Source organism: Dama dama, chromosome 29 (genome assembly GCF_033118175.1).
Source record: "Dama dama isolate Ldn47 chromosome 29, ASM3311817v1, whole genome shotgun sequence".
Classification (NCBI taxonomy): domain Eukaryota; kingdom Metazoa; phylum Chordata; class Mammalia; order Artiodactyla; family Cervidae; genus Dama; species Dama dama.
In genome coordinates this window covers 53754432-53777677 of record NC_083709.1, presented here as the reverse complement: position 1 = coordinate 53777677, position 23246 = coordinate 53754432, and the positions used below count along the sequence as shown (strand labels likewise).

The 23246-nt window shown below is 42.2% G+C and overlaps 1 protein-coding gene across 3 annotated transcripts in view; it reads right to left on the bottom strand.

Moving 5' to 3' along the window:
- The window catches only part of MAMDC2 (MAM domain containing 2), a 151878-nt gene that overhangs the window by 71949 nt on the left and 56683 nt on the right, over nucleotides 1-23246 (bottom strand). For 2 of the 3 annotated variants that reach the window (XM_061132355.1, XM_061132353.1), the window contains exons 3-5: nucleotides 12463-12734; nucleotides 10671-10755; nucleotides 7359-7496 (exon numbers count right to left, since the gene is read on the bottom strand). In XM_061132355.1, the coding sequence (XP_060988338.1) occupies nucleotides 7359-7496; nucleotides 10671-10755; nucleotides 12463-12734 (495 nt within the window). The remainder of the gene's footprint in view (nucleotides 1-7358; nucleotides 7497-10670; nucleotides 10756-12462; nucleotides 12735-23246) is intronic. The other variant, XM_061132354.1, reaches the window with a different exon arrangement.

Here is a 23246-nt window from a genome sequence, read left to right as displayed (position 1 = left end):
CCAGATACACTCAGAAGGCTCAAACAAAACCTTGTGTGCACCAAGACCCACAAGAGACTGAGCCAGACCTTCCTTTGGGTGTTTGAGTGTCTCCTGCAGAGGAATGGGTCAGCAGTGGCCTGCCACGGGGACAGGGGCTCTGGCTGCGGCAAACCTGGGAGGTGTGGCATGTGGCACAGGTCCTCTTGGAGGAGGTCGCCATTAACTCCACCATAGAGCCACTGAGCAGACGACCCACAAACTGTAGAACAATTATAACAAAGAAGTTCTAACACTGTTGCAAAAGTTCTAGGGCCCACAATAGATTTCCCAACCTGGGGACTTTGACTTCGAAAGCCAGTGGGATTTGCTTACAGAACTTCCACAGGCCTGGGGAAACCTTCCCCAGACACAGGCCTGTGCCTGCCAAGAGTCTTCTTGGAGGGCACAAATAGAACCTTGTGTGCACAAGGACTCAGGAGAAAGGAGCAGTGACCCCAGAAAAGACTGAGCCAGACTTGTCTGTGAGTGTCCAGAAGTCTCTGGTGGAGATGTGGGTTGACAGTGGCCTGCCACAGTGTCAGGGGCACTGAATACAACAGGCCTGGGAGCCACAGCATACAGTCTTTGGAAGGAGGTCACCATTGCTTCCATTACCCTACCATAGTTTGGCTTCAGGCCAAACTACAGAGAGGGAACACAGCCCCACTCATCCACAGAAAATTGGATTAAAGATTTGCTGAATATGGCCCCACCCACCAGAGCAAGACCCAGATTCCCCCACAGTCAGTCCTTCCCATCAGGAAGCTTCCAGAAGCCTCTTTTTTTCCCCCCAGAAGCCTCTTATTCTTATTCATCAGAGGGCAGACAGAATGAAAACCACAATCACAGAAAACTAACCAAACTGATCCATGGATCACAGCCTTGTCTAACTCAATGAAACTATGAGCCATGCCACATAGGGCCACCCGAGATGGATGGGTCATGGTGGAAAGTTCTGACAAAATGTGGTCCACTGGAGAAGGGAATGGCAAACCACTTCAGCATTCTTGCCTTGAGAAGCCCATGAACAGTATAACAAGGCAAAAAGATAGGACACTGAAAGATGAACTCCCCAGGTCAGTAGGTGCCCAATATGCTATTGGAAAAGACCAGATAAATAGATCCAGAAAGAATAAAGAGGCTGAGTCAAAGTGAAAACACCACCCAGTTGTGGATGTTACTGGTGATGGAAGTAAAGTCTGATGCTGTAAAGAACAATATTGCATAGGAATCTGAAATGTTAGGTCCACGAATCAAGGTAAATTGAAAGTGGTCAAACAGGAGATGGCAAGAGTGAACACTGACATTTTAGGAATCAGCAAACTAAAATGGACCAGAATGGGTGAGCTTAATTCACATGACCATTATATTTACTACTATGGGCAAGAATCCCTTAGAATAAATGGAGTAGCCCTCATAGTCAACAAAAGAGTCTGAAATGCAATACTTGAGTGCAATCTCAAAAATGACAGAATGATCTGTTCGTTTCCAAGGCAAACCATTCAATATCACAGTAATCCAAGTCTATGCTCCAACCACTAATGCAGAAGAAGCTGATATTGAATGGTTCTATGAAGACCTACAAGACCTTTTAGAACTAACACCAAAAAACGATGTCCTTTTCATTATAGAGGACTGGAATGCAAAAGTAGGAAGTCAAGAAATACCTGGAGTAACAAGTGAGTTAGGCCTGGGAGTACAAAATGAAGAGTTTTGTCAAGAGAACACAATGATCATAGCAAACACCTTCTTCTAACAACACAAGAGATGACTCTACACATGGATATAACCAAATGATCAATACCGAAATCAGATTGATTATATTCTTTGCCTCCAAAGATGGAGAAGCTCTATACAGTCTGCAAAAACAAGACCAGGAGCTGACTGTGGCTTAGACCATGAACTTATTGCCAAATTCAGACTTAAATTGAAGAAAGTAGGGAAAACCACTATTCTATTCAGGTATGATCTAAATCAAACTTCATATATATATATATATATATATATATATATATATTCTATATATTCTATTCAGGTATGATCTAAATCAAACTTCATATATATATATATATATATATATATATATATATATTCTATATATTCTATTCAGGTATGATCTAAATCAAACTTCTTTTTTATATATATATATATATATATATATATATATATATATATCAGAATATATATATATTATATAGCAGAAGTGACAAATAGACTCAGGGATTAGATCTGATAGAGTGCCTGAAGAACTATGGATGGAGGTTTGTGACACTGTACAGGAGGCAGTGATCAAAACATCCCCCAAGAAAAAGAAATGCAAAAAGGCAAAATGGTTGTCTGAAGAGGCCTTACAAACAGCTAAGAAGAGAAATGAACAGCAAAGGAGAAAAGGAACGATCTGAATGCAGAGTTCCAAAGAATAGCAAAAAGATAAGAAAGACTTCCTCAGTGACCAATGCAAAGAAATAGAGGAAAACAATAGAATGGGAAACACTAGAGATCTCTTCAAGAAAATTAAAGATACCAAGGGAACATTTCATGCAAAGATGGGCACAATAAAGGACAGAAATGATATGGACCTAACAGAAGCAGAAGATATTAAGAAGAGGTGGCAAGAATACACAGAAGAACTGTACAAAAAAGATCTTCATGACCCAGATAACCACGATGGGTGTGATCACTCACCTAGAGCCAGACATCCTGGAGTGCAAAGTCAAGTGGGCACTACCAACAAAGCTAGTGGAGATGCTGGAATTCCAGCTGAGCTATTTCAAATCCTAAAAGATGATGCTGTGAAAGTGCTGCACTCAATATGCCAGCAAATTTGGAAAACCCAGCAGTGGCCACAGGACTTCAATTTTCATTCCAATTGCAAAGAAAGGCAATGCCAAAGAATGTTCAAACTACCGCATAATTGGACTCATCTCAAACGTTAGTAAAGTAATGCTCAAAATTCTCCAAGCTAGGTTTCAACAATACGTGAACTGAGAACTTCCAGACGTTCAAGCTGGACTTAGAAAAGGCAGAGAAACCAGGGATCAAATTGCCAACATCCGTTGGATCATAAAAAAGCAAGAGAATTCCACAATATTATCTACTTCTGCTTCACTGATTACTCTAAAGCCTTTGACTGTATGGCTCACAACAAACTGGAAAATTCTTAAAGAGGTGGGAATACCAGACCACCTGACCTGCCTCCTGAGAAACCTATATGCAGGTCAAGAAGCAACAGTCAGAACTGGACATGTAACAACAGACTGGTTCCAATATGGGAAAGGAGTACGTCAAGGCTGTATATTGTCATTCTGCTTATTTAACCTATATGCATCATGAGAAATGCTGGACTAGATGAAGCACAAACTGGAATCAAGATTGTGGGGAGAAATATTAATAACCTCAGCTGTGCAGATGACACCACCATTATGGCAGAAAGCAAAGAGGAACTAAAGAACCTCTTGATGAAAGTGAAAGAGGAGACTGAAAAAGCTGGCTTAAAACTCAACATTCAAAAAATGAAGATCATGGCATCCAGTCCCACCACTTCATGGCAAATAGATGGGGAAACAATGGAAACAGTGATGGACTTTATTTTCTTGGGCTCCAAAATCACTGCAGATGGTGACTGCAATCATGAAATTAAAAAGATGCTTGCTCCTTGGACGAAAAGCTATGACCAACCTAGTCAGCATATTAAAAAGCAGAGACATTACTTTGCTGCCAAAGGTCCATATAGTCAAAGCTATGGTTTATCCAGTAGTCATGAACAGATGTGAGAGTCGGACCATAAAGAAAGCTGAGCACTGAAGAATTGATGTTTTTGAACTATGGTATTGGTGAAGACTTTTTTTTTTAATTAGTTGGAGGCTAATTGCTTTACAATATTGTAGTGGTTTTTGTCATACATTGACATGAATCAGCCATGGATTTACATGTATTCCCCATCCCAATCCCCCCTCCCATCTCCCTCCCCACCCGATCCCTCTGAGAGTCCCTTCGACTGCAAGGAAATCAAACCAGTCAATCCTAAAGGAAATCAATCCTGCATATTCATTGAAAGGACTGATGCTGAAGCTCCAATACTTTGGCCACCTGATGTGAAGAACTGACTCATTGGAAAAGACCCTGATGCTGGGAAAGATAGAAGAGGGGAGGAGAAGGGGATGACAGAGGATGAGCTGGTTGGATGGCATCACCGACTCGATGGACATGAATTTGATTTCAAAATCAGTCTACTTCCATCTGGTGATGGACAGAGAAACCTGGCTTGCTGCAGTCCATGGGGTCACAAAGAGTGGGACATGACTTGAGTGACTGAATTGAGCTGAGTAGTAATGTTGAGGATCTTTTCATGTGCGTCTTGGCCATCTTTATATCTTCTTTGGAGAAATGTCTATTTAGATATTCTGCTCATTTTTTGATTGGGTTATTTGCTTTTATGATATTGAAGTGCAATAGCTGTTTGCATATTTTAGAGATTAATCCTTCGTTGGTTGCTTCATCTGCAAATAATTCCCCCCATTATGTGCATTGTCTTTTCATTTTGTTTATAGTTTCCTTTGCAGTGCAAAAGCTTTTAAGTTTAATTAGGTCCCATTTGCTTATTTTTGTTTTTATCCAAAGTATTTTTGAAATAGATCTCAGCGAGTGGTGAATTTGGAGATTTTGATGTATAGCATTAGGTAAAGAAAAAACAGTAAAATATTAGAACTCAAAGGCATCTTAGGGATCATTGAATTCAAATTCCTCATTTTCAAACAGGCTGGTGGAGACCCTCAGAAGTTAAGGGACTACCCAAAGCATTGAAGGACATTTGATCCTGTCTAAAATGTCCCTAAGACAGTCTGTGCACAAAGGTCCTTGATATTTGGTCCTGCCTAAAACCATTTGATACAGACCAAATAATGCTCACAGGTGTTTTGGAAGGGACCAAATTTCAAGGACCTTATGGAATAGGCCAAATAACATACAGACATTCTGCTGCTGCTGCTGCTGCGTCACTTCAGTTGTGTCCGACTCTGTGTGACCCCATAGATGGCAGCCCACCAGGCTCCTCCATCCCTGGGATTCTCCAGGCAAGAATATGGGAGTGGGTTGCCATTTCCTTCTCCAATGCATGCATGCTAAGTTGCTGTAGTCATGTCCGACTCTGTGCGACCCCATGGACAGCAGCCCACCAGGCTCCTCTGTCCACGGGATTCTCCAGGCAAGAATACTGGAGTGGGTTGCCATTGCCTTCTCCTATAGACATTCTAGACAGGATCAAATATCTGCAAATCACCTAAAGTAATATAGCACTCTCATAACCGGGTCTGGAGCACAAGCATTCTGACTCCTGGCCTGGTCCTCCTCTTCATCCCCTGTTAAGACAAACATGGTTGGAATGTTCTGTGGTCACAAATGAGAGAGAGGAAGAACTAGTGGTGATGCATTTTTCAAACAATGGGTTACATGCAGTTAACATAGGCTTCCCTGATGTCTTAGATGGTAAAGAATCTGCCTGCAATGCAGGAGATCTGGGTTTGGTCCCTGGGTCAGGAAGATCCCCTGGAGGAGGATATGGCAACCCACTCCAGTATTCTTGTCTGGAGAATTTCACGGACAGAGGAGCCTGGTGGGCTACAGTTCATGGGGGTTGCAAAGAGTTGGACATGACTGAGTGACTGACACACACACACACACAACATAGTAAAAGGGATGATTTGACACTAGTCCATAAGCTTGCTGCCTCTCCCAAGAACATGTGTTCTCCCAGCCAGCTGGTCCTTGCCATCATTAAGAATGAAAAATTACGCACTGAACAATAGTCATTAGATTATGACATTGGTTACCCAGAGGATCTGACTTTAGAACTAATTTTTTAGTGATTTGTGAAAAGTTCTCTAATGCCAAAGGTTGTATCTCTGTGGTAATGACACAAAGGATTATTGCAATTTTAATACACTAGTCTTTCAAGATTCTTTCTATTCCTTGCACTAGAATTTTTAAAGATGGCAGAAAACAATCTCAAAATCAGTCTACTTCCATAAATTAAAAAATGTCATCTGGCATTTGTTTTTGAAACTCCAAGACAGTGTTAGTTGTTTTATTCATTTAAACAAAGGTTTCAAGAGGTAGTAACATTTTATTATTTTGAGCTAACCCTATTGTCATTTAAAATACTCATGCAGATTCCTGAATTAATCTGTCATAACAGCTGATAATTCACTCTATACATAACACTCATTATAGGTGTGGTTCCTACAATGGCCACAAGTAGAGAGGGGTTGTGTGTCTCTGGGACCAAAATATGTACATACATTTGGAAACCTGAATCTTTTGTGCTACACCTAGGAGCAAAGAGAACAGTCAGGACCGGATGAAGACTGTCCAAGGCCAAGGTAAGTAACAAGATGGACACTTAAAAAAAAGTTGGAGACGTGGTTAAAAATATTCACACGAAGAGAAACTACAGTGAATGAGGAATGATGTAAGGTTGCCATAAAAAGTTGCCATGTGTTCAGGCAGCTGAAGGGGACACACTGTCACCATTAGCGATTTATTGCGACTGAGCAGATCACCTAAATATCCACATCACAAAGGATTAAAAGGGAAAATGTTGCTGTTTGTAGCAGAACCAACATTCCTATTCTGTCCCTGATGGAAAGCCAGTCACCAGAACCTTCTCTCTGGTCAACAAGAACTTGGGAGTTGACAAAAGGAATGTGTTGCAACCGTGAGGAGACCTGGGTTTTCATGAAGCCTACCAAGGTCCAGGTGAGAGCTGCCATAATCCACAAGGAAGCAGGCCCTTGCCGGGTCTCCCTCAGTAGGTTCTTTCTCCCCCAAGCCCATTGATGACTGACACCCTCTCCTCTCCATTTTCCCTGCAGAGAACCAGCCTACTTGGCCACTAGGGGGCCCTGTTGCTCACCACATTCAGGACTGATCATCAGTATTGGCTCACCTCCCTGCCAAGAGAGAAGTTCTTACCAACTCCTTCTCATCATTCAATCTAGTTTTAGAGAAAAGTAACTTAGGGTTATTCCAGCTTTGTCTTTAGAAATGCTGAACAACAAACAGAAAAGAAAATAAAGCATAGTATGGAAATGGGAAAATAGCAAGGCCTGGTCACAGGGCAAGAAAAGCCTTGAACTGGGTGGCATTCTCAGTTACAGCGCTCATGTCTGCAGATTGTCTCTGTCTCAAGGCTTACTCTTCCCTAGTCTCCTGCCAGGTCTCTTAGGGCCTACTCACCTTCCTCTCACTGCCTCCTTTTCTGTTGACAGAGCTATGGACTGGTCAACATAGTGGGGAGATAGCAAACACAGTTATCCTGGAAAAAGGTGTCCCCAGCTCACCCAGTTCAGTCTTGAAGGTGTGATCCTGTGGGAGGATAGAGTGGGAGCTCCGAACATTTCCTCCTCCAACAAACCAGTTCACGTTGGGGTTCCAGTGGTTCACAAAGCCACAGAGATGGTTTGCTTCAAAGTCACATTCTGGCAGAAGAGAAATAAAAACAGACTTGATGGAGATGTGGTTGTGCCTGCAGCTGCCCAGACTCCCTGCAGTGTGCTCTTACTCAGGTATGTTTCTGAGGCCTTTGTACCAGGAGCCCTGGACAAAGTCGGTCAAGAGGAGAGATCCTGTAATGAGCAGAGATAATAATTCATCATTGCTTCTTTGGACTGTGGCCCATGTGGCTTGCAGTGTGACCTCACCTAGCCGCCATCTCCTCCTATGGGAAATGGGGGAACACGCCCACCACGCAGGGCTGTGGTAACGGTGGACAGCTGCCAGCACGGTGCCAGGCGCGTGGTTGGTGCTTGGTAGATCAGCCAACTCTGTGTCAAAGCACTGTTTACAGCTACACTTTTAGCTCCAGAAATTTTATCCACCACCTTTCTGGGAACCCATTCTTTCATTCCCTTCTCTCTTGATGGTAGACAAGGTACTAAGCTGACGGCTAAGGTGCATGTTTTCAAGATGCTAGAGTTCTCTGCTTTTCTTATAAACAAGATCTTAGAATAGTTGAGACAGGACTATCTTAGGCATTGGGCCCTTTGGCAGCTACTGACTAGAGAAAAAAAGAGAAGACAAAGAGACCCTCTCTCTCCTTTTTAGTAGCATTGACATGCTTGCACAGATAAATTGTTCCCAGCCAACAGACTCCTTTGGGGAAGCAAGAAACTCACAAGCCAGTTCCTCCGTTGACCCCCATGAACAACAGTTAAAAATATGAAGTTGTGATTGTGCTGGTCATCTCCTATTGGCTCCTCCAGACCCACCCACCTTTCTTCCACCCTACTCCATCCTCCAGAGGGTGATGTGTATGGACCTGTATGGGCTTCCTTGCCTGCTGGCTTCTAAAATGGATTCAACCAATGGAAGATAAGAGGAGAACAAGGTTGGGCTTGTTTATTCCTGCAGTTCCCTTTCTGCCAGGATGCCATGAGTTGGCTGTGCCCCGCTACCGAGGGACCACACAGCTCTATGTTCTGGTAAACCCTCCTCTCTTGCCCCTTCAGACCTCCAGTGCTGATGGTTCATGAGTCATCACTCTGACTCGTCTTGGATTACTGCATTTTGACAGGCTTCCTTCACCCACCCATACCTTTGCAGTCCCTTTGGTGAGTTTTCCTCAAATTACTAAGGTTGAATGTAATCTGTTTCTACTTTCTTGCCAGGGTCCTGACTGATAGAGTTAACAGTGTGCTTTTGCGTTAGCAAGCACTTAACATTTTTAAGATTTTCATTTTCAACTTTTCTACTACAGGATCCACTAACCTATGCCCAACAGTCAGTGCTAAAGGCTGCTGCAGAGTAAAAGAGAAAAGCAAAATATTCTTCAATCACCAGGCACTAATCTGAGTACTTTATATGAATTAAATTATCTAATCCTCAAAACAACCCCACAAGGTATGTACTATTATTAATCTCATTTTACAGACGAGGAAACAAGAGAGGCAAAAGGAGTGTACAGAAAGAAAGATGAGGTGAGAGCAAGATCATACAGTTCAACAAGATAAAACATCAGGGCTCCTTTTGTGTTTAAAAAAAAAAAAAAAACCAGAAGCCATCCAGTGATTTGAAGAAAGGAAATTAACATTTTTGAGTGCCAAGTACAGTGACAATCACCTTCATATCCATGATCTTACTGGTCTCCACAGCAGTCCTTTCCTATGAGGGAAAGATTTGAATCCCCATTTTGCAGGTAATGAGACAGAGGCTGCGGGGCACAGTGCATTGACTGAGCTATAGCAGATGGTGCTCCACCAGATGCGTGACTAGCCTGTGAGGGTGTTCAAGCCCCGGGCAGCTGACACTAAAGAGCTACACGGAGGACCAAAGAAAGAAGATACAGTTTTAGCTCACTGTATCTTCACGAAGTGGTAACAATCCAGGTCTGCTTTCTTTCACTTGCATTAGCATCATCACTAGCAGGTCAAAACAGAGAGGTAAGACTCCAGGAATTAGTAAAGGCTCCTTTTTGTTCAGAATTGCCCTTGACTCCTGTCCCTTCCTTTCCACAGCCATTCAGCCTCCAGTACCGTCAGTGCTGGAAAAAATCTCTCACACCTCCCACCTTTATCCCATTCCACTGCCGACCCCAATTTTAGACTCCTATGTCCCCTCTTGGAGGTTGCAACCACTTCCCAAGGGTTTTCCTGTCTCTTAAATACTTTCCTTGTTCCCAGCTCATTTTCCAGGTGGCAGCCAGAGTCAGCATCTGAAAGCCCAGCTGCAGGCCCGTCCCCACTGAATGACTTCTGGTGCCTCCCAACAACATAATCCAGGAACCCAGGCTCCACAGCTGGGATCCAGACTCTTTCGTAACAGCCTCCCTCAGCACTCCTGACTCACACTTCACACACTACCCAGTCCCTGGCCTTCGCCTGGACACGTTCTGCACTGTCCTGCACTGGGGTCTGCCCAGAATGAGTGCTTTCCTTCCTGCCCTGCTCCTTTGCCAACTGAATTCCTAAACTTCCCCTTCTTGAAAATACAGCTCAAATGCATCTCCTGGATTCAGTCCTGTGCGGTTTCCTCCCCACCCCTCTCACCTGCAGAGCGTGGCATGTCCTTCACCAGCAGAACTGATCATTTACAGAGACAGCTTCAGTAGGAGGCAATGGAAGGTGAGCAACCTCAAACATAGAGAATGTCTGCTCTTGATGCCCTCCAAGAAGCTGGCACTTAAGAAGAACCTCACAACCCTGCTCAAGGGAATCTAAGTGAAAATTGTGATTGTAAGGACAGAGCAGTGGGGTGTAAGAGAGGAATGGAGGAGAGTGAGGAAAGGAGGTAATATGGAGGTAAATAGGATGCCGCCTTTCTGGCAAATGTTACAAAAAGCTGAATTTACAGCCAACTGGAAATTATGTTTATTGGAATATGGAATATGTTGAGTTTAAGGCAGCAACTCAGGTTACAGTCACTTCACCTACTTTTCTTTCATCAACCCAGTCAGTCCAGGCAAACTCTTAACGAGCCTTCCTCTGCTAAAGACAGAGAAACCTCATACAGCATTCAAATGATGCAAAATTCAAAATGCACTACAGAGTGTAGTTTGTAAAATACTCTGCCTTTATGATTGATTCAATTACCTCTGGCAACAGGAGATTTTAGAAAAAGATGCATGCTCTGATACAATGAGAAGGAAACCCACTTACCAATACAGTAGCCGGTTGTCATCTTGATTTCAAAGACTGCGATGCCGGTTGTATTTCCATGTCCTAGCACACCTTCTATTAAAATCTGCACAATACATGGGGTAGAAGGGAGCTAGACTTTAAAACACCATATGTCCATTTTTAGTATTTCATCTATTAGTCAGAAGCTGTTCAGCAATTCAAGGCAAAATGAGATTGTTTGTCTCAGTTCGTTGCTGTTGGATACTAATCCCATGATGGACTTCACTGAAAGAAGGCAAGTGTGTGCATGTGCATGTGTGTACACAAACCCATACACATATTTTCAGAACTTTGAGGTGATATCCAGTAGAAGCTCAGTTGCCTTCCATTGTAACCCCAGCCACCACCTTCTCCCATACCTGTGCTGACACCAGTTGGCTGCAGATGGAAAGGAGACTTAGGTCCCTGGGCAAACCCATTCTGAGCATGGCCAGGAACTGAAGGCAGAGGCCTCAGAGGGAGATAAAAATCCCTTGGAAGAGGAGGCAGGTATGGAAATTTGACCAGTGGTTGGGGGATTTTGGCATGAATGGAAGAGGCTCAAAACTCAACTCAACTTGTAGCTTCTATATCAATGAAAATTTGATAATTTTACACGAAGAACAGAGATTTTTTTTTGCTTCAGTAGTATCCGACTCTGTGCAACCCTGTTGACTATAGCCCACCAGGCTCCTCTGTCCATGGGATTCTCCAGGCAAACATTCTGGAGTGGGTTTGCTGTGCTCTCCTCCCAGGGATGTTCCCAACCCAGGGATCGAACCCAGGTCTCCTGCATTGCAGGTGGATTCTTTACCATCTGAGCCACCAGGGAAGCCCCAAAGAATAGAGAGAAGCAAAACAATTTATGTGGCTGATTTCAAGCACTGTTTACCTTGGGTCTTGCTTCTGAAAATATTTGCCTTTCCTTATGTGATTTTAGTCCAATATTTTGCAGCTATTCTGGTAGATATCAGGTGTGATATACTGTTAGGGGGACACTTTATAATAGGGAACTCAGACCTCTAGTGCTCCTTCCCTCAATCCACCCTGCTGTCTGATGGGAGGACTATATGCAGATATGGAATGTAGAGTACAGTATTCCAAAGCTTGTTGAGGAAGAAGAGATAAGGGATAAGGAATTGAAAAGGGGATTAGAAATGGACAAAGTTTTCTGGAAGCCTCCGCTTTTCCCCCATGACAAGTTCTCACTAAATGTCACACTTCATGGCCAACTGAATCCAGGCTCCATCCTCCTTCCTGCTCCAATCTACATCCAACTTTCTGTTATATTCTCTACCATACTTCCCCAATACTTTTGATGGAACAACTTTCATCTTTGAAATCAGAACATATCCTTTAAATATCTTTCCTTTTTCAATGTATTTTCATTTTTTATCATAGTTACTGTTTTGTTAAAAATTATAGCAAAGGAAGCATTAGGAAGACAACACAAACATAAACACACAACTTAGGAGAACAAAACAAAATTATAAGAAATGAGAATACTCCCTAAACCCCATTGGAAAATAAATTTTCACTGAAGAGGTTGGTTTAAGCCCCATTTAGATTCTTACACAAATCCCACTTAAATAGAAAACAAATCCAGGAAGAAATTCTTCTAAGGAATAAACAATATTAATTTCCATTACTAATGTTTTTCTGTGATGCAGCTCCTTCAAAATGTCACATCCTAACACAGGAGATAACTAACTGCCATGAATGGCAGAAGTTTTCATAAGATCTCAGAATAGTATAATGTCAAACAATAAGCCTGCATCTAAATTTTTTCTACCTTGAATTTTTTGGAACTGTTTCGCAAATCCAAGCTGGCTATGAGCCAGCTGTCCGAAGGCTCCTTGGCTGACCAAAGCAAGCGATCAAAGTTTTCATCTTCAAATCTCATGTAGAGGTTCAGCCGGCTGGGATCTGATAGAGACCCTGAAGATGTGGTTATCTGGTAGACCAGTCGGAGGCAGCTCCATTCTTCAGCCTGCAGATCAGGACTTAGCAGCACAGCTTTCTCCCCTTCCTTGGCAAAGGAGGTGTCCACATAAATATAATGTCCTAGAAGAGAAGGGGACCCAGGGAAGAAATCAATCTTCTGTTTGTGACTTAGGAAAATGCACAACTGCAGTCCGGTAAACCCCAGGGCAGACACAGCCAGCACATGCATTATGCGGGCCCACTACATGTTGCCTGAACACTGGATCTCTGCTTCTGGTGAGAAATCAGAAGGTCTGGGGACACAGAGGCTACTTTCACACAACAGTAGCCGCGCAGAGCTCAGCAGCGCTGCCTCTTTAGAGGTGGCATGTGGGCTCCATTTGCCATAATCCCCACTTCTCCCTATCACCTCCTGACCTTGAAGCCAAATATCTGTTGCTTACTAGCACCTACCATCACTTTATAACAGGCCCATCTAGCACACTGCTTTCATCTCCCTGGCCCCCAAAGGCATATGAGTTCGAGAACCCAGGCTAAGGAGCTTCCGAATCTGGGGGAGCAGTATTCCTCTACTGGAGTCAGAATACCTTGGTGGGTTCCTTCCCTTTCCATCATTCCCCTCATACCTAATGATTCAATCTGCATTTAATGTGCCTCATTATAGTAGATTAAATTGTTTTGGTTACTTCAAACTTGGGGCCCAGGCAGAAAAAAAATTATCACAAGCTAATTTTTAATTAGCATAGGACTCTCCTTCTCTGGGTCAGGAAGATCCCTTGCAGAAGGGAATAGCTACCCATTCCAGTATTCTTGCCTGAAGAATTCCATGGACAGAGGAGCCTGGTGGGCTACAGTCCATGGGGTCATAACTGAGTGACTGAAACTTTCACTTTTCTCCTCCTCTAGACTCTTCCTCAATTGAATCTCCTAGTTCTGACAGCTAAATGAGAAAGCTCAGGTCAAACATGTAGGACAAGGCTTGGAAATCAGCAGAAGCGCTGATTATTCCCACCCCCATCCCCTTGCCCCCTTCCTCGCCCTCTCTTTCCTTCCCTCCCTTCTGTCTTCTCCTTCCTTTTCCTCCCATCCCCTTCACCCCTCCTATTCTCCTTTCCCTCTCTTCACTCCTCCCTCCTGCTGCCTCTCTCCTCCTTCTTCTGATATTGTCAAGGGCTCCACTGGCTACACTAGGATGTAAAATAGCATTTCTATGACCAAAAAAGGAGGTTGGAACCAAGAGCTCTCACTTGAGCTTTCCAAATCTAACTCTGGCCATTGGCTTCCTGTAGCAATGATGTGATCTGCTGGTGGGTCTTGAGGACCCTCTGCCCTTCTAACCTGCACCCTCATATTTGTTCAGAGGTTCCCACATTCATGGCCAGCATCTAACATGCAGTCTTATATATGTGACCACCCACCTCACCCCTTGCATTTGAGACTCCCCAACACTAAATTCTTACTGGAAAGGCCCTAAAAGGCCTCTTTGCTTTTCTTGATGTTCTTCAGCCCCTTCTCCCACACTTGCTTCCCAAATCTGATCCCAGCCCGAATCCTGTGGTGAGTGCAGACAGGCTAGCAGTAGCTCAGTGAATGGCCATCCTCACAATTAGGACACAGTCAGGGCATTATCTTCAAGGAGCCTCACTTGCCTGCAAAAGCTTTTAAGATCAAGATTTATCTCCAGCTGGCAGTCTTCTCAACATAGCAACCACCCACTAGGTGCAAATAGCAACTGCTTCTAGATGCCAACCCGGGCACTCTCTGAGAATAAATCTGGTCCTTGCAGTAATCACCAGCAATACCACTACCTCCTCCATACAGCAAACACTCATTAGGAACCAGGTGCTGCTCTAAGTGCTTCATATATGTTTAGTAGCTGTGGGGCCTGTTGGGTTTTGAAGCACTAACTAAGCTGGGGTTCTTGATGCCAACTCCTTTTTGAAATGTACTGTTGCTTCATTGTGACATGAAGGAATGCATAAACATATCCTCCTTGTCCCACTCTGCCACCGCCATAAAGGAAGGGATTCTAAAAAGACTAGTCGTGGGGTAGGGCAGGGATGGGAATTGAGGGAGATCCTGAGAGCACCTCAAACCTTTCCCGAGGAAGTAGAGAACTGAAACACGGGGTATAAAAGAGGAAAGAAAAAAGAAAGTCCATGCTGTGTCCTATGACTGTTTACATCACCTGCCAACTTGGCTGCCGAACAAGGCCCACTTCTCCCTGGATACTTGCCCAGCTTCTCTCCCTCCTGCCTTCCAGAAGGGAAACAACTCACAGCAGGGGCTCTCAAACTTGAGCTGAGTCACTAGGAGAGCTTGTTCAAACCCAGGTTGCTGGACCCACTCCTTGAGTTTCCAATCCAAGTAGGTCTGGGGTGATGCTGCCCTTCTAACAGACCACATTTCTGAAAAGTTCCAGAGAGCGCTGATGCTGCTGGTCTGGGGATCACAACGTGAGAACCACTGATTTACATATCGGCCAGAGAAACAGGACTCACTCTCAGGACACTGCTAATCTATCAAAGAAAGCATGCAGAGGAGGGAGGAAACAGTTTTACTTGGAGGTAAAATTCAGACATATGTAAATGTGTGTTATAGGATGCTGAATGAGTACATCTGCTGGTGACTATCTTGACTTTTCAGTGAATGCCATAAAAATTCTTTCTCGACATAACCTTTTATCATGTCAGATTTTATTATAAGCATACGCTAATACTCTTATGTTAAAAACCTTTGAAAGCACAGAGTATATAAAATGTATTATTTTAAACACCTTGATATTATAAGAAAGCTAATGCTATTTATTGAGTGATTTTGACATCTTGACCATAAATATTAGCTATTTAAATTATAAGATTTTACATGTAAATTACAGACCTCAAAATCACTCTTAGGTCATGCTGTGTGGATATGCCAATTAGCTATATTACAATCCATCTAAAGATTTATCTACCCAAGTGATTTTGCAGCCACTCAGCAGAATAATGCATTTTCCTAGATCAAATAACTAGCCCAGTTGCTAACTACCTCCACTACCATTGCCAACCTCATGTCAGATTTTCTTAATTAATTGTTACTGTTTTTTTCCTGCCTAGCTTGGATGTAGCCTCTGAATCCTTTTAAATATATTATTCCATATAACTACTACCAATCAATCTGATTTGGGACCTAAGCTGGAACATCCCTGCTTGGGGTCATATTATATCCTGTGGTCATATTAGAGCTAAGTTGAACCAGAGGAAATGTGGCACATTATGAAGGCGTTTTAGAAAATTAAGAAAGAATGAGGAAGATACTGGTATCAGGATGGTGCCTTTCCCTGGACTGCCACTAATAAAACTGCCATTCTAGAACAAACTGATAATTGTTTTGGTGAGTTGTTTTTTTCTTACTTTATTAAAAATAATGTTTTCAATAAACAAATGGGGTCTAATGAAACTCACAAGCTTTTGCACAGCAAAGGAAATGATATAACAAAACAAAAAGACAACCTATAGAATGAGAGAAAGTATTTGCAAACAATGCACTGGAACAAGGGCTTAATTTCCAAAATACACAAACAACTCATACAACTCAACAACAACAACAACAAACAACCCAATCGAAAAATGGTCAGAAGACCTAAATAGACATTTCTCTAGAGAAGACATACAGCCAATAGTCACATGAACAGGCGCTCCACATCACTAATTATTACAGAAATGAAAATCAAAACTACAATGAGATGCCACCTCACACCAATGAGAGTGGCCATTATTAAAATGTCTACAAATAACTAATGCTAGAGAGGGTGTGGAGGAAATGGAATGTTCCTACACTGTTGGTGGGAATATAAGTTAGTCCAGCCACTATGGAAAACAGCATGAAGATCCCTCAAAAAAAAACAAAAACAGAATTACCAATGTGATCCAACAATCCCACTCCAGGTCATATATCTAGGCAAAACTATAATTCAAAAAGATACATGTGCCCTTATGTTCATAGCAGCACTAATCACAGCAGCCAAGACACGCAATCAACCTAAATGTCCATTGGCGGATGAATGGATAAAAAAGTTGTGGTACATATATACAGTGGAAATATTACTCAGCCATAAAAAGAACGAAATTATACCATTTGCAGCAACATGGATGTAATTAGCGATGATCATACTAAGTGAAGTAAGTCAGAAAGAGAAAGACAAATACCATATGCTATCACTTATACGTGATGATATGGTAAATATTTTAAAATATGGTAAATATTTGGTAAAAATATGGTAAATATTTTTTCCCATTCATAGGTTTTCATTTCACTTTCTTAATGGTACTCTTTGAAGTACACAATTTTTCATTTTGATGAAGTCCAGTTTTCTATTTTTTGTGTGTGCTTTTGGTGTCATAACTAGGAAGTCATTGTCTAATTTAAGGTCATGAAGGTTTACAACTCTGTTTTCTTCTAAGAGTTTTATAGTTTTAGCTGTTACATTTAGGTCTTTGATCTATTTTGAGTTGCTTTTTGCCCATCGAATTGTCTTGGCACTTTTGCTGAAAATCAATTGAGCATAGATGTAGAGGTTTATTTCTGAGCTCTCAATTCTATCACATGGATTTACGTCCATCCTTCTGCTACTACCACATAGTCTTGCTTACTATAGCTTTATGGTAGTTTTGAAACCGAGAAGTGTGAGCCTTCTGATGTCATTCTTCTTTTTCAAGACTGTTCTGAGTATTCTGGGTCCCTTGCATTTCCATGTGCTTCTAAAGATCAGGATAGGAATAGAATAAGTTAAAATGCACACAAGTTTCAGTGTCCTTGCTGATATTCAGTTGTTTTTCTTGAATAAATGCTCCCAAATATTGCAAGTCTTTGGTTAATTTCAAGTTCTTAAAAAGCTGATTTTAACAATTGTTGCCAGTGCTTTCATCGCTTTTGTGGGGAGAGGATTTTCTGAAGTCCTTACTCCACCATTCCCACAGACACCACCCCCTTTCCCAACTTTTTTAACCATAGGAAGAGAAACAACTCTAACACAAGTAAGAAAAAGGCAAAGGATGGCAGAAATCACATGTGGACAGGGTTGTTGATTATAACACAAGGGGTGAAGGGTCTGGGGGAGATTTAGTAGCCACAGTGTTGAAAACATGATGATAGGAAGGTAGGGAAGGATCTTCTTCAAACACAGCTACTTAGGTAATTTGATCTAATTTATGAGACAGTTATTGGAAATGATAAAATCTTTATAAGGGGTTAGAAGAGGGCCATAAACTTCCAAATAGATTTTTAAAAAGGACGGCAATCAAAATCAGTAATTAAGCTATCTTGCCAAAATGGTTAGGCTCCATATGCCTCAAGGGTCTGAATGTGTCTTCCAGTCATGTGCAGGCGTTAGAAAACAAAAAAAGGCTTCTCCGTCTCAGTGAAGGCAGACTAAAGAACTGACTTTGAGGTTACACCCCAAAGCTAGACATATCTGCATGGTTTGAGTTCAATGTATTATTCATGACTTCTAACAGCCAAAGCACAGTATGATGGGTCTAAATCCCAGGCAATCACTATGGGGGACTTCTTGGTAACCCATGCAGTTCTTTTTGCTAATGAATGTTCTGTCATTCAGATGTAAAGATCATGGTGGGGTGATCATAGGGTACAGTGGACCCCACCCAGGATTTGCATAACTTTGGCTTAAAATTTCATCATGCATATGCTAACTGTATCATCAGTTTCTTTGTCTACAAAATGGGAATAATAAACAGGGAAGTCCTATTACACACACATTCAATATTTGAGAAATCACTCAATGTACTTAGACAAACCAACAAAAAACAATCCTATCACTGCAATACTTGCTTACTTGTATGAAATAAGTTTTTTTATATGAATAGTCACAAAGTGGGACTTATGTATTTCAAAACAAAAAGGAAAATCAGCTGTGTTGTACATAAAAATGGTAATAATATATAGAAAATCATGTATACTACATTCCATGTGTAATTTAAGGAATTTTCAAGGGCAATTTTGATGGTATTCCATTTTCATTTTTCATGCTGACTTTAGAATACAAAGCTCAGGTGAGAAATGACTTCTTATCTACAGAGTTGTGAGAACCTGATAAATGGCATATATAAAAATGCTTTGTAAAGTGTAATGTTAATTGTTAATTATTTCTCTTATTATCAGGGGAGGAGTCCTTTAGTTGTTTCAGAGATAGAAATTTCTATTGTCTTCTTTTTTTCCACTATGGTTCAGAGATGCTATTTATTCAGCTAACAGACCAGCAGCACATTCACAGTGCTGATGTGAGAACAATCTTCATTCGTTTCATCTTACTTGACTCTTTGGTGCTGAAGGCTATACCTTTGTCCTCTTGAGTACTGGGGTTCTTCTGGCTGCCAATCCTCAGCAGTTCCCTTCCTGACAGCTAAGCACCCCCTTGCTCTCACACAGGGTTAACCACCATCTGAAGTACTGATAGAATTCAATATATTTACCCCTAGTATGATTCTGGCTGAAACCTCTGGTGACCCAGGTTTGATAATAATGCCTACTTCTCTATTTGTTTAACTCTCAGCATCTTGCATGTCTAAGGCAAGGACACTGCCTTCTTTTTGGCAGCTTCCTTCCCAGGGCTGAAGTCCAGTCCCTGACCTAAGGCAAGGATCTTCTTGCCAGATTTCCTGAATGCCTTACTGCCTGCCCATCTGGACTGGGCCCTGTCTGTGGAAGCAGAGTGCTTAAAACTTGGTGGTTATCAACCCCAGCCAGATGTTGGTTGAAATCCCAATTACACTACTTACAAATCATGTCACTTTCAGCCAGTTGCATTTGCTATCTGAGGCACTTTCTTCACTGGTAAAATGAGGATGCTAAAATACTGACTTTGCAGAGTTTTACAAAAGATTATATAAGTAAAGCTCTTAGTACAGTGCCCAAGGGCATGTGATAAGTGTTTAATAAATGTTGGGTCTTATTTTTCCAAATGTCTGACCAGCATGATTTTCCTGATGGCTAGCCCATCTCATCATCTCATATTGGACCTCCTTGATATTAACTGCTACTAGCTCTGCCTGTTGCCCTTTGTCTTGCCCTTCTGACATTGGTTTCTGCCCACTATTTCAAAGATCCATATGCATCTGTATTCATTCTCCCTAGTGCCTGCTCTACTCCTCTGGGCACAACTTTTTCTACATCCCAGACCCTCCCAGTCTGTCCTGTCCCATTGCCGAACTATGCTATCTGTTGACAATCATTTTTACACTCCACCAGCTGATCAAAGCAGCCTGGACAATAATACATGCAAAGCATCTGGCAAATGCTCATAAAGTATTTTGCAAAGGACCCGATTCCTATCATGGAAAGAGGAGGCTTCCAAGTAATTGCATCCTCAATTATGTATAAGCCATCAGTTTATATTTTGAAGGAGTCTTTCTTTCTTTGCACATCAAAGACTTTTCAAAAATTAAAAAGTATAGAAAATGCAATGGGCATAGGGGTTCTCAAAAACAGCTGATTGTGCTATTAGAAAATAAATGTCATAGCATTCACCAAATGTAGAAATCTGTATTAAATACTTGTTAATCAATCAGATTGATAATAATTCATAAATGTACTGGTTACCTCTGGCAGAGGAATGTTTTGTTCTGAAAATATCTAAGAAAAAATCATAAATTTCTATGACTACATAAAAATAATCTTATCCTCTGTTTGAAGTTTCCAATTTTACTATTATCCTCTAGTTTATTTAGTAAGTCACTATATGAATATAATTTTGATCATATGAAAATGAAGACGGCTTTCAAGAATTCATCTTAAATCATCTGTTAAGAATAAAAGATTTAAAGGGAACTAATACTCATGGAGCTGCAGGCATTAGGTTCTCAACCTAATGAGTAAGAGAGGTTCTTCTCTCTTAATCCTGATGAATGATCCTATCATGTGGGAGTTACCACTTCACAGTGGAGGAAACAGATACAAAGACTAATTGAGCAGTCCAAGGTCACAGCTAGTAAATGAAGGTTTGGCTCCAAGTTTACTTGATTTCCCCAGCTCCACACTGTTTCCAAATACTTTCTTGTATGCTCTATTAATTTATCTATTTACAATTGTATCAATCTTCCCATGGCAGGAGAGCAAAGTTTCCCTCCTTTCCCTTACTCTGAGATCCTGAAGGTGTGGAGGCTTTTATATGGAAGCCTGTATAGGCAGGAGGAGAAGGGGATGACAGGATGAGATGGTTGGATGGCATCACCGACTCCATGGACATGAGTGTGAGTAAACTCTGGTAGTTGGTGATGGACAGTGAGGCCTGGTGTGCTGCAGTCCATGGGGTCACAAAGAATAGGACAAGACTGAGCAAATGAACTGAACTGAACCGATAGGCTTTTCTACACATACTGTTCCTGTCGATAACACAACAAGCAGATTACCTTTTCTATCACATTGCCTCACATCTGAAAGAGTTATAAATACATAGTTTTCTAAAATTTCTAAAATTAGGGTATGCCTTGTACTTGATCCACAGGAGGGCACCTTTCCCCTACCGAAAGGATGTTAACAAATCAATGGTTAGAATTAATGCATACAGAGTAAGTTTTTGCATCCATACTTTGGTTAGTGATGGTGGACAGAGACCCCACAGTCTTGGGCTCAGAGAATCCTAGGCCATACCCGAGCAAGTGCTGGGAAGTGGGAAAAGGGGCAACATGGAAATGAAGAGTTTTCAAGTCACTCAGAATGAGGGCAATACTGACAGATCAGAGAACGCTAAGTACAAGGCACAGCCCAGAATTTCAACCCAGTGTCTTATAAGTATTTACTGACTTGCATGGAGCAGAAGGCACTGCATGTGCTTCTCATGGGTAATCCATTTCCAGGCTGGATTTGGACCCCTATGTGCCAGACACTAGGGTGCTCTGTGCTGTCCAACATAAAACAAATCCCCCAGATTCCCAATCTCCCTGCTGGGTTAGAAAGAATCTCTCTACAGAGTTTTGCAAGGCACATCTGCTTTCGGTAAATGTTTTGATGGGAATGGCTTCTTTTCTTCCTTCTTTTTTGCCTTATGAGGTTCTTAATAATGACAGTTTCAAGAAATTTCTCATTCTCATTCAATAAAACGGCATGAGCCCCCCGGATTTTGGTTAGCTTCCATGGATAAGGAGATGAATGAGATTTAAGAAGTATGAGCTTAAATTTAAATCCCCCCAGAAATCAATATACTGAGGGTGGTTGATGGGTAGCACAACTTTATAGGCAGGACCCGCTTCTGAAGTGCAATGGAGAGAATAATTGAGAAGTGAGTGCATTTACAGTTCTGTTTTGGTTCCAAGGAGTAAGAAACCCCTCCCAGAATGAAACCTTTCATAGTGCAGTGAAGAGGCTCTTAAGTTGGGGAACATTTCAAATATCACCTTGCTTGAGGAAAAAGAAAAGCCTGCATTTAAAGAGCAGCATAAAATTGCCACATACAGGCTTCAGTGACATCCTAGCACACAGGGCTGGGGCAGGGTGAACCCTATTCCTTGATGTGGAAACTGACTTTTCAGTTTTCCCAGTATTCATGTATAAACAAGAATTTGCTCCTTTCACCAAGGGAGCCAGAGCAATGTTTTTTTACTTCAAACTTTTGTTGCAACTTCACATGTGGGGCTGGAAGGAACCCTGATGTGCAACAGTGGCCATGCAAGACTTTTTCACTGATGTCACTTTGGATTAAAATTGAAGAAAACTGTGAGGCCCAGTACAGACCCACTGAACTGTATCACTATCAGTCCTGTCTGTGCTGGTCATGGGAGAAGGCTGGGGGTGGGGGGGGGGCAGTTAGGATCCCACTTTGTCCTTTAACTTACTCAGCAACTTCTCCCACATGTGGAGTGTTTGGCTCTCGAGAAGGAAGGGGAATTTCCACAGGAAGCTTGTGGCTCTTTTTTCGAAGTGGCCTATGTTAATAAAACCACACTGGGGCAGCATTAACCTCTGGACCCTCTCTTGGTCTTAAAGCACTTTCTCCCTCTGAATTCCTTGACACCTGCTGTAGTAGTTCTGCTCCTACCTCTACTTTTGTGTCCTCTCTGTGGGATCATCTAGCTTTGTCTGATCTTCAGAGTTTGTACTTCTCTGGGTCTGGGTCTGGTTTCTCTGCTCTCAGGAGTCTTCCTCATTGGGGCAGGAACTGCTAATTGCCCACCCAATATCCATTCTCTCCTTCTTCCTCTCTAGAGAACCATACTTTATGATGGGGCTGCCCATGTGCCCAGCCACGACACTGCTGTTGCCATTCACCCTTGAATGGAGAAGTGGCCAATGACAGTTTTAGACAGAGATGTAAGAGAAAGTTGTCAGGTGGGGCTTCTGATAAAACTCCTTAAAGAGGGGCTCAGTCAGCTGACCTGTCCCTTTTGTCCTTTCTTCCTCCTTCTTCCTGCCTGAAGTGTGGGTGCAAAGGGCTGGAGTTGCAGTGGCCATCGCAAAACCAGGAGGTGCAGAGGTAACCAACTCATCCCAGGTAGCTTGGGACTTTCCTGGTTTTAAAATGGAAAGTCTCACGTCCTAGGAACCCCTTCAATCCCAGGCAAACCAACACAGTTGGTCACCCTAGCAGGCGACCCTGAGGATGGAAGCCATTGTAGTGGGCAGGGCAGAAACCCAGAA